At 43.0% G+C, this 17,537-nt stretch overlaps 1 protein-coding gene across 1 annotated transcript in view; it reads left to right on the plus strand.

The window, feature by feature from the left end:
- Nucleotides 1-4,410: 4,410 nt before the first annotated feature.
- Arhgap6 (Rho GTPase activating protein 6) overlaps nucleotides 4,411-17,537 on the plus strand; it is a 479,616-nt gene continuing 466,489 nt past the window's right edge. The window contains exon 1 of the mRNA XM_006994323.4: nucleotides 4,411-5,140. Within this exon, the coding sequence (XP_006994385.1) occupies nucleotides 4,556-5,140 (585 nt within the window). The 5' untranslated portion in view covers nucleotides 4,411-4,555. The remainder of the gene's footprint in view (nucleotides 5,141-17,537) is intronic.

The raw sequence follows: 17,537 nt of genomic DNA on the forward strand, positions 1-17,537 counted from the left end.
TGCTTGCCTAGAAAGTATTCGTGTTTACAAGTAAACAACTATGTGCATATTGTAATAACATTTAGGAAGGAGACAAAGAAAAGGTAATATTAGATGATGGGTATGGATCAAATACAGGCAAAAAGACACATGAGTTTTGGGAGAGGATATAAAGCTAATTTTGTTGTTGTTGGTAGTGGTGGTGGTGGTTGTTTCAATTCTGTCATAGTTTTTCTTCTTCCTTTTTTTGTGGTAAGTACCACCATAAAATAGTTTTCTAAATATTAAAAAATCCAAATGGTTTTCTTACAAAAATCTTTCATTATAGAAGAACCATTACATTTGTTCCTGTGTTTTAAAAGCGCAAATAAATACACTAGCTAACTTTTCCCACGGAGCCTAGGGTTAATGAATATAATAGCCATTCACCAGACAAGGATGTCATGGCCAAGGATGGATCGATCCTATCTATGAAATTCTATAAGATGTTAATGGAGCTGAAAAAGTTCATTGCTGTGGTGATGCTACTGTGCAATTCCTCATTCAATTGTGTATGGTCATGTGTGGTATATCTCAGCACTTAGGAAGCAGAGAGCAGAGGACTGAAGATTATAGGCTAGCTTGGGCTACAGAGGGTGATCCTGCCCCCAATAAAAACAAACCCCCAAATCCCCAGCAGAATGTACAATATTATGTTCAGTATATTAGTATACCCTACTTGCAAATTATAGGGGACTATGCATTTACTATACTATTCTTTTATTGTTACTTCACTGTAAATGGTTTACTGTAAATCAGCATGTCATGTTACACTGGTAGCAGCCTCAAAGGTCACAAATTTGTCACATCTCTTGTTTGCCTCAAGATACCACTTCAAGGGACAGATCTATAGCACTATGTTTGTATGCATTCTATGATATCCATACAGTGACAAATCACTAGCAATACACTCCTTAAACCGTGTCCATTGGTATGACAGAAAAGAATGTGTTTTAAAAGAATTTACTCATTGTTCCCAGCTGTGAAGCAACTTCCAGGGTAATGTTGGGTCAGGACCTGTTGGAAGCAAGGTGATGAATTCACTGACACGTATCTGCTCCAAGCCCTAAGACTGCTGATAGATGAGTCATTCTGCTTGCTGGCTCTCCATCTGTGACCAGAAATGCCATTGCATCTGTATGACATTCCCATTTAACCATCTCAACCCCAGCAGGGTTGCATTTTCAACCTCATGGACATCACAGGAGCTTCGATAAATAGAACACTTAAATGAATTAGAAATGACATTTACTCAGCCACCTTGAGTCACAAGTGGTCCCATAAAGTGTGACTCTGTTAAACATCTACCCCGAATGCCAAGACTCAATGAGGCATAAACATGTAATGATGCATAACCATGAAGTGGTATCCTAACACTGGAGACTATTCAAATAGGTATTTGGTCATGAGTGAAAAGTTATGAGGCATTGTTACCAAAGAAAGAACAGATAAGATACATCTGTATTTACTTCTACTGCAAATTCTTCGAGGAGGGAAGATAACTGACCCCCAAAGATGATATGGTATACTGTTAAGTAGGCCTTCAAGTGATTTTAAATGTTGTGGCCTCTCTCAAAACAGCTGACTGACAACCACAGAAAATACTTGGGACATGCCAAGTAAACAGAAAGAGACAGCAGACAGTGATGGGAATGTGGAATCTCACATTCTATTAGTAGAGCCAGTCATGGTGGCTCACACCTTAAATTCCAGCGTGAGGGAGACAGAGGCAGGAGGATCTCTTAAGTTTGAGGTCAGCCTAGAACTCATAGCAAATTTTCGACCAGCTGGAGCTACATAGTGAGACTCTGGCCAAAGTTAGTATAATAATAGCCACTGTCTTAGTTAGGGTTACTATTGCTATAATAAAACACCGTGACTAAAAGCAAGATGTGGAGGAAAGGACTTATTTGGCTTACACTTCCATATCATAATCCATAATTGAAGGAAGTCATCACAGGAACTCAAACAGGGCAGGAACCTGGAGGCAGGAGCTGATTCAGAGGCCACAAAGGGGTGCTGCTTACTGGCTTGCCCCTCATGGCTTGCTCAGCCTGCTTTCTTATAGAACCCAGGACCGCCAGCCCAGGTGTGGCCCCACCCACAATGGGTTGGACTCCCCCTATCAATCACTAATTAAGAAAATGCTCCACAAGCCATCTTTTGGAGGCATTTTTTCCAGTAGCTCTCAAATGAGGCTCCCTCCTCTCTGATGACACCAGCTTGAGTCAAGTTGACAGAAAACTAGCCAGGATAACCACCTGCCCACCCATAGAACACAAAACCCCCAACAAAACAAACAAATAAAGCCCCAAACAATCAAAACTAAAACAAACCATTTTCACCCAGCAGCTCATTCCCATTCAAGTTCTCCCAGGGGTGTCTTCTCCTGCATTTACAAAGAGAAGTACAGGCTATAGGAGGAATCTAGAATTTTCCTGCTAATTAGATTTCATGACCTGCCTCCTGCTAAATATTAAAACACCTAGGGACATCAAGGCGGCATTGTAAAAAGCCACAATAAAGCAATCCACCTCTGCAACCAATGTCACAAGAATAAAGTTTTCTAAAATCAAAATTGGACAATGGCTGGTATTTACATAAGGCAAACAAATACTTATGTCGAACACCCGTATTAATAACTTAGTTATTATCTTAAAGAAACGGTAAACTCTCGTTTTTATTTGTAGTAAGTTCTCTTCACCTCCCCGTGTCTTTTTTTTAAACGCACAGAACCACAAGAAGTGGAAATCAATCACTTATTTCCACGTTCTGACTGATCCCTGCAGTCCCTGCAGAGGTGATTGTAAGATGCCGCCGAGCAAAACTTAAATGTGACATCAGAAAGCCCCACAAGAGGCGGCTGAGGCTTGGCATTTTATAGATTCCATGAGTGGGAAAGTGGGAGAAGCTGCTCGGGTTTTTTTTGCAAGCCCAGATTACAGACTATGACTTCTGTATTTTTCAGTTACCCAAGACCTGGCAGCTGAGCCCAGTGCTCAGGCGAGTTCTGGGGCAGACCTCGAGGCCAATTAACTTTAGTCAAGGTAGATCTATACCTAGACCAGACTCTGTTCACCTCTCCTCCTAAATAGACCACATCTACACACGTGCTTGGGAACCTGACACGCGAGGACTTCCCACTCCCTTCCACTTTTCTTGGTAGGTCCCTAAAGCCTCAAGCATTTGAATTGCATCGTCAGCGTTCCTTTAAAAAAAAAAAAGCGTCAGGGTTGGGGGTAGGAGGAGAGAAGGCAGGGGATTTAACTCTAAATTCAGAAAAACCGTCCGGGGCTGCGGGTCTGATACCAGTGGGTGGGGTGCAATCTGACACTCCCCTTCCTTTGCAGAAACGTGTGTGGAGACAGCGCGCGCCCCTGGGTTTGGGGGAGGGGAGTCGGGGGAGAAGGTCCACACTTCCGTCCTCCGGACTTTCTCCCTAGAGGCCGGGTATCAGAGACCAGCCGCTGCCTCTCTGAGCTACTTCCCAGGTTTGGCGCCTGGAAAACTTCACGTTCGGCTTTCTCCTGCCCCTGGCTCCGCCCAGGCTCCAGACCCTGCCTTCCTTCGGCCTTATCCGTCCCGGGCCACCCCTTTTCCCGCTGCCTCTGGCGTGAGAGTGCTGAGACATCTCTGAGCCAGCTCTGGGCCCAACCAAGGCTGGCAGCGAATATCAAGTGTCACTCTACAGAGGAACAGGGACACCCGCTTCGGAGGCTGTCTTCTGAGCTCAGCGCTTTCAGAGTAGCGCTGAGCGCAGCCGGGAGTTCTTTGCCACCGTTGTCACTTCGCTCTTTGGAAGGCCCCGGGAACAGCCAGGGTGGACCACTGAAGCAACACAGGGACCGCGCGAGAATGTGAACTTGGAGACACCTTTGAGCCTCGCCAGTAGGAAAGGAGGGAGCAGAAGCCCAGCTGATCCCCAAAGCGCAGCCGCTGTCCCCAAGTCACTAAGAAGGTGCATGGGGGCGCAACCTGGCAACTGAGCTCGGGTGCCCCTGAGGAGTTCTCACCGCCTAGCGCCGGGAGCACAAGGGACGTGCTCTGGGCGGACTCTCAGGCAATCTCCTCCCGAACCCTCAGGACTGTCCTTAGGCCACGAGGAGGAGCTTGCTGGAGACTTCGAGGCTGTCCAGAGCCAGAGAGCTGGAGCGCAGAGTCTCCCGCCTTCGGCTGGGAAGGGGGAGTGGCGCAAGCGGGCTGGAGCTAAGATCTCAGCGAACCACTGACCTTCTTCCTCCTCTTCCTTAGCCTCTTTGAGACTTGGGCTCCCGGGAGAAGGTTCTAAAGGCGGTAAAGGGACTCGTACCTCTTTTTTCCTAGAAGGCTGGGGGTGGAGCTCCTGTTTCTGCCTCCGCAAGGACACTTGGAGCGCGCTGGTGGCGCGTGAACGGGGCACTGCCCTCCACCATCCTTGGAGAGCCCCGCCTGGCAGCTTTCCTCCAGCCTACTCCAACCACTTGTTTTCTCAGGTCACAGCCTCCAGCGATCTAGGAGGGAAAAGAGAAGGTGGCCCTCGGGACTCAGCCCCTCCGAGATGTCAGCCCAGAGCCTGCTGCACAGTGTCTTCTCCTGCTCCTCGCCCGCGTCGGGCGGCACGGCCTCAGCCAAGGGATTCTCCAAAAGGAAGCTGCGCCAGACACGCAGCCTGGACCCAGCCCTGATCGGTGGCTGCGGGAGCGAGATGGGCACCGAGGGCGGCCTGCGGGGCTCCACAGTAAGCCGCCTCCACTCTCCGCAGCAACTAGCCGAGGGTCTCGGTTCCCGCTCCACGTCTTCTCCCCGAAGTCAGCACCCTCGGGCTACCCGGTTCCCGACACCCAGACCTTTATGCTCGTCTTTCTCCACACCCAGTACCCCTCAAGAAAAGTCGCCTTCTGGCAGCTTCCACTTTGACTACGAGGTCCCACTGAGTCGCAGTGGTTTCAAGAAGAGCATGGCCTGGGACCTGCCTTCTGTCCTGGCCGGCTCCGCGAGTGGCCGCAGTTCCGCAAGCATCCTCTGGCCCTCTGGGGGAGGCCCCAATGGCATCTTCGCTTCTCCTAGGAGATGGCTCCAGCAGAGGAAGTTCCAGCAGCCACCTAACAGTCGTAGCCACCCGTATGTCGTGTGGAGGTCCGAGGTAGGGACCGGCGCCATGTGTCTCACAGCCCAAAGCTGGATGCCCCAGGCAGTTCCAGGTGGCTGTCTTTAAGTTCATCCCATCTACAGCGTGAGGCACCCGCCTTAGCTGCTTGATTCAATCTGGTTAGATGGTGCCAGAATGGGAACACCCTAGGGGCCCAACTTATGAATGTGTCCGGTGGAGTACTAGGGTTCACTTGGGAGTGGTCACAGGACTTGGAGGAAAAGATGGTGTTCTGATTTCTTTTTGATGCTACAGTCAATCAAAGGGTCATCTCATCTCTTCACCCAACCTGAATGATTTTAGGAACTCAAAATGATTCATTGCTAAGTTCTTTGCGATGAGCTGAGGAAATATGATTTGATATACATCTACAACAGAATTCAGACACTATTCTGAAAGATTGTGTGTGTGTGTGTGTGTGTGTGTGTGTGTGTGTGTGTGTGTAGGTGGCAAGGTAGAATAACTACTATAAATCTCTAGCTTTGATTTCTTCTTTTCCCCAAAGGTGTAATTTCAGAAATCTATGGTACTGAATACTTTCTGTGCTTAAGGGTCTGAAATATCATGGAAATCCGCCCAAATTCCACTAAGGACAATTAGTAGTTACTGGAATAGACATGAATCAGGAATCAATAATAAATAGGGAACTCAGAGGGAGCTATCTGATTTCCTTCAAATTTGGCTCTCTGGTTCTGACTGGAGAATAGAGCCATTGGGAAACTGTGGTTGATGGGGACTTGGAAAGCAGCATACTTTTAGAGAATAAATAGTAGTTGGTTGAAAAATGACCACCTCCTTCCTGGTTTAGTCCACAAACTCTATAGGTTTGCCTGGGATCTGTTTCCATAAAGGAAGGGAGATCTCATCAATTGTAATTAAATATCTTAAAGCACAGTTAGCATTACAGAAATGAAATTAAATACTATGTAATTGCTGGAGATTTAGGCTAAATAAAGGAAACACAACCAAGCCAAACAGTTTGAAAATAGCTTCTCAGCTCTGTTAGCATGAGATAACTGTTAAATTTCTGTTTTAATAGACCACTCAACAAAAATCAGCATTATTGATCATAAATAACAGCATCGACTGGTGTTAATGTTAGTGACTAAGTTAGAGTAACCACTGCTGCTGCTGCTGCATGGTATGCAGATTATGAAAGAATGACCAAAACATTGCCAACTGGATCGGGGATGTAGTCGGTGAGAAGAAAAGTTGAGGCAGAGATACCACATTACACCCAAAGCAACTGGCTTGGTATCGGGAAGGAGAGAAGCAAAATTCCTGCGCAGTTTCAGAAACACACCTTAACAGACTAATCTAAAGAAGGGAGGGGAAGGAGGAGAAAGGAGGGAGAGGAGAGATACCAGAAGCAAGCTGACTGTTCAGATTTGATAGTTGCTGACATTCTTAGGCATTAACAATCTCAGACTCAATGAATGAGAATTCGAGCTGCTGCAATACTGGGTGGCTTCTGTCCATTTCAGAGTGTATAGACAGTCTGCACAAGACTCATCTACTGTGACTTTCACCCTTTTGTAGTGGTTAAAACTGAGTACATTGCCATCTAGCAAAAGAACAAAATTTTCTCATAAAAGGTTTATGTGTGTAAGTGGGCCGGGGTGGGAATCCCTTTATGCTTGAGGCATATATGAGGTGATTGGGTGGAATCCTGGCATGTAGGTCCAGTCCTAGTTTTGTTTTGTTTTGTTTTTTTCAGTAGAGGCCAACCTATCCTAATATAACCCTTAGGACTGGAATTTAATGGTCTGGGTTACCTTTCAAAGGTTGAATATCCTGGAACGCTTTCAAAACCCAGGAAAATTCATCCCATTGAACACTGCCTGTCTTTCTTGCTTGCAAGCAGGCTGTGTCCTTTGTCCCAAGAGAACCGTTACTAATGGCTGCAAAAACCCAGCAAGTGAGCACCCTGTGTGGTTACTCAGAGGCCTTGGAAGTGCACTTGGGTTCACACAGACTTTTTTCTTGAACTTTTCCTGGTTGTTCTGCCTCAGGGTTTCTCAACCTTGGCACTGTTGCTATCTGAGGCCCAATGATTCTCTGCTATGGGTGTTGCAGTGTTGAGTAGCCCTGTCCTCTGCCCACTACATGCCCGTGGAGCTCCTGTCTTAGTTTGGGGTACTATTTAGCTGTGATGAAACGCCATGACCAAAAAGCAAGTTAGAGAGGAGAGGGTTTATTTCAGCTCACACTTCCATCACAGAGAAAAGTCAGGACAAAAACTCAAACAGGGCAGGAACCTGGAGGCAGGAGCTGATGCAGAGGTCATGGAGGAGTGCTGCTTACTGGCTTGCCCCTCATGGCTTGCTCAGCCTGCTTTCTTATAGAACCCAGGACCACCAGCCCAAAGATGGAACCACCTACAATGAGCTGGGTCACTAGTTAAGAAAATGTTCTACAGCCAGATTTCATGGAGGCATTTTCTCAATTGAGGTTCTCTCTTTTCAGATAACTCTAGCTTGTGTCAAGTTGACATAAAACTAGTCAGCACATCATCCCTTTATCTTAGTAGCACAACAAAACCGTTGATACTGCCAAATACTTTCTAGGGATAGACCCACCCTAGCTGAGAACCATCACATTTGTGATGTGGAGTGTAGTATCCCAGACTGGGCATCTAGCAAGTGCCTACAGAAGGATTTTGAGCTGGACTAATGTGTTACTGTTGTTTTCCTCTGGTTTTTAACCCATGAAGATCCCTCTGGAGCCATTCTTGCAGACCCCACATACCTCTTAAATTTTCTTCATATTTTTTCTATCTATTCCCATAAGTCCATATGAATATCTGGGAATTAATTTTCAGGTTTAGTCAGTGATGGATCATATCCATCTGCATTTAGTTCTCTGAGCAGACTCTGTAATTTTAAACAAAATTGGTCACACATTTTCCACCCTCAAGATTCTTATAAATGCTCACAGTTCTATTACTTGGGTTCACTTGATGCTCAGGAATGGCTATTTTATGGCCTAAACTTGGGAGTTATTAGACAAACTCAGGAATGACTCTGTTAAAATTCTCTTACTATGTGTTTCAGGATTGCTTTTCCCAAGTCAGATTCATGGACACACAGTATCATGATGCAATCAGTACATGTTTACCAACTTGTATTCTTTAGCAGCCAAGCTTTGCCCCTGACTCTGATAATGGAATACTACCTGTTCTTTCAAAACTGGAATCTTCTTGATTCTTGGGAACCAGACCTGGAATTATGCCTTTATACTACTGGGCATTTGCCAGCTTGAGTTCCTCACAATCACATTAATTTCTGGATCTGTGGCTTCTATTCTTTTCTTCATTCCCATCTAAGGCATTTATTTCTCTAGGTACCATGAGTGCAGAGATGTCCCAATGTGGGGTCAGTTCTTAATGAGGGCATGGTATAAAATGATTAGCACTATGAGAGACCAGAGTTGAGCAAGTCTTTTCAGCAGGGTTTAGAGGTTTTTCGCTGTTTTGAGAACGGTTGAATTTGATCTTTAAGTATGACTTAAAGATCACTCACAAGGAGATGGCAGGTCATTTCTTGTGTATATTTGTGTGTTTGTCTGAGGTGTGTGTGTGTGTGTGTGTGTATGTGTAGGCCAGATAACAACCTAAGATGTTCGTTTTCACCTTCCACCTTGTTTAAAACAGGGTCTCTTTGTTGTTTGAAGTATCAAAAGCCAGTGAGTCAGGCTGGCCTGAGAGCAAACTTTGGAATCTCCCATCTCTATCTTAAAGCATGAGTACTGTGATTACAGATGTATGGTACTGTGACCAGACTTATGTGGGTTCTGGGGATTCAAACTCAGGTCCTCATACTTGCATGGTAAGCCATCTCCTCAGCCCTTGGGGGGTTATTTCTCACTGAGAAAGAAAAAAGTGGGTATGCATTGGTACAGAGGCATTGGTAACACTAGAGTTTCAATAAAGAAGAATGACAAGGAGTTAAGTGAAATAATATGTTTGAGATGGGGCAGTTGGGATACCTTTGACCTAATATATGTAACAACTACAAGGCTTTTGACATAGAGATGTGTTGAAAACAGAAGTCAGGCACATTGTGGAGGAATACCCATAAGCATAGATAAAAATGACAGGAGGGTCAAAGCACGCTCTCTATCCTCCAGGAGTCTCTTCTCATCTGTATAGAGGTGAGATGATGTAGCCTATTTGTGAAGCGAGAAGTTATGTAGGATGGTATCTGACTATCTCTTGGGTGATCTTGTTCAGCAGGCAGGGCAGTGTTTATCAGAGAAAGCCCTAATATGGGATTCTGAGGAATTTGAACTCTGTTCTGTAGAACCAGGGACTCTTAACCTGACAGTGGGTTTGTCCTCAAGAGATATTTGGAAAATCTTGAAGATGTTTTGGGATATTACAGCTAGTAGTGCTGCTGTATTAGTTTCTGATCACAAACCTCGTAGCTTAAAGCAACCCAAATCTATTCCCTTTCTGAAGATCAGCAGTTGCAGTGAGTCTCACTAGGCTACATTTTAGATGCCAGTGGGGCTGTGTTCCTTCCAAAGGCTGCTAAGATTTGCAGCCTTCCCTTTCCCAGAAGCACATTTCCCTTTATCTTCAAAGCTAGCTATGTTGTTATCTTTTCTGATCCTTCTTCTCTAGTCATTTCTCCATCTGACTTTCTTCAAGACACTTATGCTTACATTGGGATCATCCGGGTAATCCAGGGTAATCTCACTATTTTAAGGACATCTGATCAGCAAACTTTAATTGCATTTGAAACTTTAATTCCTCCTTTCTATGATGTACTAAGAAGTTCCAGGAATTTCTGTATGTGCATTGTTGGCAGGATATTGTTATCTACTACGGGGCGGGGGTGGGGGGTTCTGCTAGTGACATCTAGTTGGGAGGCCAGGGAAATGGCTAAACACCCTGCAATTTTCAGGGTATTCCCATGACAAAGAATCATCATGGAAAGATAGTGCCAGAGCTGAGGAACTTCACTGTGGAGATTGGGGGGGACTTGGGAATTTTGAATCCTGAGGGTATAACACAAATAAAAATATTTTAGAGGTATTACATTGATATCTAGGGAAGCATTGTTAGAATCACAAAACAAACAGAAGTAGGTACTCAGGAGGGGGGCACATGGGGCTCCCATGCCAAGCATCCTACAAACAAATGCAAACTGGCATATAGCCATTACTATAAATCTTCTGTATTTCCTACTTTCCATTTGCATCCATTGTTTTCTTGCAACCATTGAAGTACCTGAAAGCAGAACTCCATTCATCTTTAAATTCTTAATATCTAGCCTGTGTTCAGAGTTTTAGATCACCCAGGGGTGCTCATCACTGCAAGCATGTGACATATATTTTCTTTTTTCCTGGTAGCAATCTTCTCAGGGTGGCCACTGAATGGCTCAGGTTCTGTTTATCTGAAGCAGAATGATAAACTCCCCTTCCTTTGAACATTGTCTATTATCTCTGTTGTTTATTTTGGTTGCTATTAACATTCTCCTGGTTGCTTATGGTTACCAGGCCAGGAGGTATTTAGTACCTCCCCCTCTTCTCTTCTCTTCTCTTCTCTTCTCTTCTCTTCTCTTCTCTTCTCTTCTCTTCTCTTCTCTTCTCTTCTCTTCTCTTCTCTTCTCTTCTCTTCTCTTCTCTTCTCTTCTCCTCTTCTCAAATCTTATGATGTTTACTTCTTTCATTATAGCATGGATCTGAAGGAAATGTATAAGAATGTCTAAAGAGATTCCTTACATCGTTTTCCAGCTTCTCATTCTTATTGTCCCTGCCTCTTTTTTGCCTCCTCCCCCACCCCTCACGCACACAACTCCCATGCTACTATGTCCTGCTGCTTGGTCATCTTGCCTTCAGTTGAATCTGTTCTTATATTGGTTTCATATTCCAATAACACAATTACCATCATGTTAACCTCTCATGAAGCACATTTGACAGAGCACAGTGTGTATGGAATGAAGTTTTTATTTTTGAGACAAACGTTCACTGTGTAGCCTTGGCTGGCTTGGAACTCAATAGATAGACCAGGATGGCCTAAAACTCATAGAGATCTATCACCTCTGCCTCCCATGTGCTGGGATTAAAACAATGTGCCACAACATCTGACAATCCTAATTGCTTAGCTAGTCATTTCAGTGCATTTTAAGATGTAGTGTTAGCTTTCTTCCTCTCCTTCAGCCCCTGTGGTCTAGCAAAACCAATCTGGTCACTTAGTTAGGACCTCATTAAATATTTATTCAGTGTCAGCTATGCAGTGGACCTTAGGAATATCCATGGAGCACATAAGCTTTGCTCTGTAAGGTGCTTATAACCTGTGGAAGCTGTGATGTCCAGTGAATGAGTCTCTACATTTGTTTACTGTGATGAGCCATTATGACAAGGGGACTGTGGCAGACTAAATGATGACTCCCAAAGATTTCTGTGACCATATCCCAATCCCCAAATGTGTAAATACTCCACCTGATATGGCAAAAGAGACTTTGTTAATGTGAGACTATTGTGGATTATATGGGTGGGGCCAGTGAAATCACAAGGTTCCTCATAAGAAGGGAGCATTATAGGAGAACGGATGAGAGGGAGGGAAACCGGGGAGAAGAGGGAAAAGGAAGGAGATATTTTGAAAATGTTACCCTGCTAGCTTTCAATATGGAGGAAGAAGACATGAGCCAAGGAATGAACCAGTTTCCAGAACCTGGAAAAGGCAAAGAAACAGTTACTCCCCTGGAGCTCCCTGCCCCAAGCACACAACTCCATAAGACACGTTGATCCTCCTAGGCCAATGGACTCCCCAAATGTTGGAAACGATATGTGTTGTCTTCCATCACTGTGTCTGTGATAATTTGTCACAGCAGTGTTACCAAATGGACACAAGGTCTAAGGCAGCCTGGAAGGTATCAAGTGAAACTAGTGGATAAAAAGACTTTTTTGAAAAACCCTTCTATAGAAGACTCTGTTTATGAGGGAACATAGGACTGGGGAGATAGCTTAGTTGGTCTATAAAACTCGTGCTTCTTAAGCACCTGGACCTCAGTTTGATCTCACAGAATACATGGGAAAATGCTGAATGGGGTGTGTGTACTTCTAACCCCAACACTGGGGAGATGGAGACAGGAGGATGACTGGGTTCACTGGATAGTCAAGTTAGCCTAATTGGTGTGTACTGTAGGCCAGTGAGAGTCCCTGAGTCAAAGAAGATGGATGGCATTCCTGATGCTGACACCAAGGTTGTCCTCTGGCTTCCACAGGTATGTGCACATGTGTACACAAGGATATACACACAGGTGCATACAAAGAGTGAACTTGGTATGTTTGAGGGACTTAGAGTGGATTATAAGAGTGGCAAGATGGTGAAGTATAGGTCTGGCTGGACTTGGAGCTCCATGGTGTGATTTCATCACTTAATGGAAAGTTCCCTATAGATATTATATCTATCTTATTCCCTTTGATTTTTTTTTTTTTTTTTTTTTTTTGGTTTTTTTCGAGACAGGGTTTCTCTGTGTAGCTTTGCGCCTTTCCTGGAGCTCACTTGGTAGCCCAGGCTGGCCTCGAACTCACAAAGATCCGCCTGGCTCTGCCTCCCGAGTGCTGGGATTAAAGGCGTGCGCCACCACGCCCGGCTCCCTTTGATTTTTGATGACTTAGTTCCACGTCTATCTTAGAAGTCTACATCTGTGCTGTATAGCTCAAGTAGTTATTATGATCAGATAAATAAATTTACACTCTGGTGCAAATACAGTCAGGATTTACAAAACCTAGAACTTACTTTTCCACAGTGAGCTCTTGACTCTTATAATCTGGTTCTCACTTACAGTAAAGTATGTTTCATAGCAGAATATGCTAAAGAATTAAGAAAGTCTATGTGTTGATAGTTTTTCTCCCAGATCCTGCAGACATGCTTTTGGGAACATAACATCTTGTTCTAAAGTTTATTGCATCTGTGCTAAACCATTACTCGGTTAAATAGAGTGGGATTATGATTGCAACTATGTCACAATATGGAAGAAATACCTGGAATGTAGTATGTAAAAATTGAAATTAGTTATTATGTTAGCTGGTAAAGAATGATGTTTTCATTAGTCATTAGGGAGATGCAAATCAAGACTATTATAAGATATCATAGGATAACTAGAATTCAAAAGAGCAGTAACAGGAAGTGTTGACAAGATGTGAAAAAATTAGCATGCTCGTATGCCACTAGCAGAAATGTAGAATGACGCAGTAGTTTGAAAGCCATTTGACAGTTGTTTAACCCGTAGAGAGCATTACCCTATGACTCAGCAATTCTGCTCCTGGTTACATACCCAAGAGAAATGAAAATGTGTCTGTTTCAAAACATATGCACAAGGGTCAGAGCAGCATTATTCATGTGAGCAGACTGATGGAACCAACTCAACCATTTATCAACTGATGAATGGAAAACAAAACATGCCTAGCCACACAGAGGGAGATTATTCAGCAACAAAGGAAATGAAGTACTGATGCATACTATACACGAGTGAGTCTTGAAAACGTTATGCTAAAAGGAAGGAGTTCATTGCAAAAAGACCACTGGTTATATGATTGCATGTAGATGAAGTATCCACAACAGGAAAATAGAGGTAGAAAGTAGATTAGTAATTGGTAGAAGTTGACGGGAGGATTGATGTTTGATTGGTATCATTTTTTTAGGGCAATGAAAGTGATCACAAACTAGAGATGGGTGATGGTTGTATAACCTTGTTGATGCACTAAAAATCATCCAATGTATACTTTAGAAGATCTAATGGTCTTATCTGCAAATTGAATGTTAACTAACGAAAAAGGATGATGCTCATTATTTTCAGAAAATACACCAAGCATTGCTGCTATGTCATATTTGTAATAAGACTAAATGCAAATGTAGGAGAACAATATTTTGCATGCTTTCTTTGATGATGCCATAAAGAAAGTACTAAGCTTTGGAAGATTCAGTAGAGGAGTGAGCAGCTACCTCTGGGATTTTCCGAGATTGGTTACCATGGAAATTCTATGCACTTCTTATTAACTTTGGAATCAAGCACAGAGAAGCTATTAAAATGATGGCTTTTCAGAAATGGCAGATATTCAAAAGAAGAGCCACAACTACTTACACTTGTAAAAAATTAACCTAGCCATATCTCACCAGAGCCATTAACTAGTCAAAGGCCTTCAGGAAGTATTAGAACTAAAAAGGACTTTAAGAAACAGTCACTTCTTAAGCGATAATGTTGATGGGCCCAAGAGGAGAATGCTGAGCCCAAGAAGTCTTTGGAGAGATGGAGTGAACTGAGTTTTGTTGCCTCATGGAACAAGAAAATAATGTGTTTTCTCTCTGTAGCTCTGGACCACTCATGGAAACAAGAGCTGAAGTGTGAATTGGATCAGTTCTTAGCTTGTAACTCTGATAACTTCATATTTCAATTGTGCCAGCTAGTACACTGAGAACAAAATTCAGAAGAGAAGGGAGAGGAGAAGCATTAGGTGACAATAGCTATGTTAACTTAAGCTTCAATACGTAAGACATCTGCTTTAGCTAATCATTTGAGCTAGGGGAATCTTGGACTTGGTTGCCAGGTGTTTTTGGTTTTTGAACAAAGTCCAATTCTTCTCCAGTTGAAACTTTCCATTGGGCCCTTGCTTACTTTGATTGAATGGGAGTTGAGGTGTAATGCTAACTCTAAGTGAAAGAGCAATTAGTATTTGTAGTATTTAGAGAGTGTGCAGCAGTTTTTGTTGTTATTGAGGAAACTCTGGGGGATGATAATGGTATCAGCACTGTGGTTCCAGATGAAGTCACTGAGGCTCAGATTAAGAGGTAATCGGATTTAGTTGGAGAAAGAATGAAGTGGATGGAACCAGAAAGCCTGAATTGAAATCCTTGCTCTCTCCTGTGACTGAAAAAAATGCGCGATCTTCTCAGTGCCTCTGATTCTTTGCCTACCAAATGAAACTAATGAAGATGCCTAGCTCAGAAATGTTTTGTGAGAATGCCACGGCATAGTTATTTGTAAGGTGACCAGGACACAGGAAGGAAAACAAGACAAAATAAAATAAAATTGAAGATGTGCCCACCCACAGAGGTAGGATTCAAAACATTAATAAGCCCTCCCCCAAACAACAACATCAACAACAAACTGTAAGACTAAAATTAAAGGGTTGATTTAGTCAAAAACATTTATGTTTTTGCATGCACTGGGAATTTCATCTTCCACCATGGCTGTTGAAGGGGTGATAATCAACATAAGAATGAGTAGGTGCAGTTACATGGGACAACAGCAGAAGGTGATTGGAAATTTATTTCACAAGTTTGTAAGTAAGGCACAGTTTTCATGGTCAGCACTGGACAACAACAAGCTGTCACCCCAGGCATTTTGGCTCAGTGAGTTGGAACATGGGAATCTGACATACTTGCACTGTGGATTTGGTGTAACCCAACACGTGCCAATAGGTCAAGGGGCAGCCTTCATTCCAACACACAGAAATCTTATCTCACTGGACATTTTTTTGTAGGATACTCGAAAGTTGGAAAGTGGAAAATCATCAGTGAAACTCTACTAGTAATGCCAGTGTGCTTTTCTCTTCAAGGCTACTGTGTTCTCATTTCCTTATGCTGCTATGATCACATGAGACCAAGCTGACATTTTTTTTTTTGTAGCTCATCTTACTAGCATCTCTCTAGAATAACAAGGCAGTTTCACTCAGCTGAGACAGTGTCTCTATACTCAGATGCTTTGCTTAAACTCCTCCTGCTAGGTTGCCTGTCCAGCCCTGACATGAGGCTTTGTGTCTAGTCTTATCGTAACTTGTTTTGCCCGGCTTGGTTGATATCCCTGGCAAGTTTGCTCTTTTATGAAGGGAAATAGAGGAGGAGTGAATCTGGGGAAGAGGAGATGGAGGGCAGGGACTTGGGGAGAGGAGGGAGGGGGGTGGTAGGGATGTAATATATGAGAGAAGAATTAAAATAAAAAAGAGTGGATGAGTCTAGGCTAATTGGGCACTCATCTAAAGTTTTAGAAGGTGTTGGGTATCAAATTCTTAAATACTATAACAGAGAGCCTTGATTTTGGCCATCAGTTTCAGGTGTATGAATATTGACAGGTTTTCAATATCTGATTACCAGGTGTTTTTGTCTTTAAAAAATGTCTTGGAAGAAACTAGATAACATATGCAAAGAGATTTATTTATAAAAAAATCTGACTGTAATTCCTATTAGCATTTCTAGATGGAGTTTAGTATCCTATAATATAAATAAATGGAATACTTGGTGGGGGGAGTTCTTAAAAGTCTTCTATCCTGTCCAGACACCTATGTGATACTTAAATCCCATTTATGGCAGGTTAAATTTATGCCCAATAATCTACAACCAAGCTAAAGAGCTTCGTATTTCTCCTGTTATATTAGGTGGGAATGGACACAGAAATATTTCCTGCTATTATATGAAGAAGACAATTATATTAGTTATTTTTCTGTTGCTGTGATAGAACACTGACCAAAATTAACTTATAGAAGGAAGGAAGAGTTTACTTGGGCTTACAGTTTCAGAGGGATAAGAGTTCATCATGGCAGGAGGCATGTCAGCAGGTAGGCAGAGCAGAAGGTGATCACATCTTCATCCATGAGCACAAAGCAGAGAGAATGAACTGGAAGTGGGGTGAGGCTTGATCTCTCAAAGCCTGCTTCGAGCAACATACTTCCTCAAGCAAGGCTGCACTTTGCCATTACCTCTTTAAACAGCCCCCTCCAGTGCGGACCAAGTTTTCCGATATCTGATCCTATGGGGGATATTTCTCTTTCAAACAATCACAACAGTGTTCCTGTGACGTTCATCGTGCTACAAACAAATTCTACTTCTCCTGTTCTACAAATAACTACCCATCTAGTATTATTGTTAGGAAGTATAAACTGGTGAGCACCCATACAAAGATTTTGTCATGGTTTCCTTTTGTGAATCTATCTAATTCAGAATTGAAGAAAACTTGAAACTGAAGCAAACTACTGATCGAAAGACAATTTGCGAACTATTTATAGAAATGCAAGATCCAAATTAAGTATTTTGAAGTTCTTGGAGTTAACACCATGAGTTAGACTTCTTTTAATGATTTTCATGAAGGCTCAGTGAAAAATACTGCACTCTGTTGTTCTTGGTCTTGTAGCAGACCTCTAAAGAGGTGTGCAGAGTCTGGTTTTAACACTAATATACTATCAATAAACTGAGTGTTTGTCAAAACACTGAGAAAACAGACAAAAGGTGACATGGAGATGGTCCTCAGACTTGAAGGTAAAGACTGATTCCAGAAGCTCTGAGGCATGCATTTAGCAAATATAATGCTATTCTGCTGCAATAACTGTGCTTTAATCTGTTTGTTTGTTTATTATTTGCAGTGCTTGCAATTGAACCTAGGCCCTC

The sequence above is a fragment of the Peromyscus maniculatus genome, chromosome X (assembly GCF_049852395.1).
Source record: "Peromyscus maniculatus bairdii isolate BWxNUB_F1_BW_parent chromosome X, HU_Pman_BW_mat_3.1, whole genome shotgun sequence".
Taxonomy (NCBI): domain Eukaryota; kingdom Metazoa; phylum Chordata; class Mammalia; order Rodentia; family Cricetidae; genus Peromyscus; species Peromyscus maniculatus.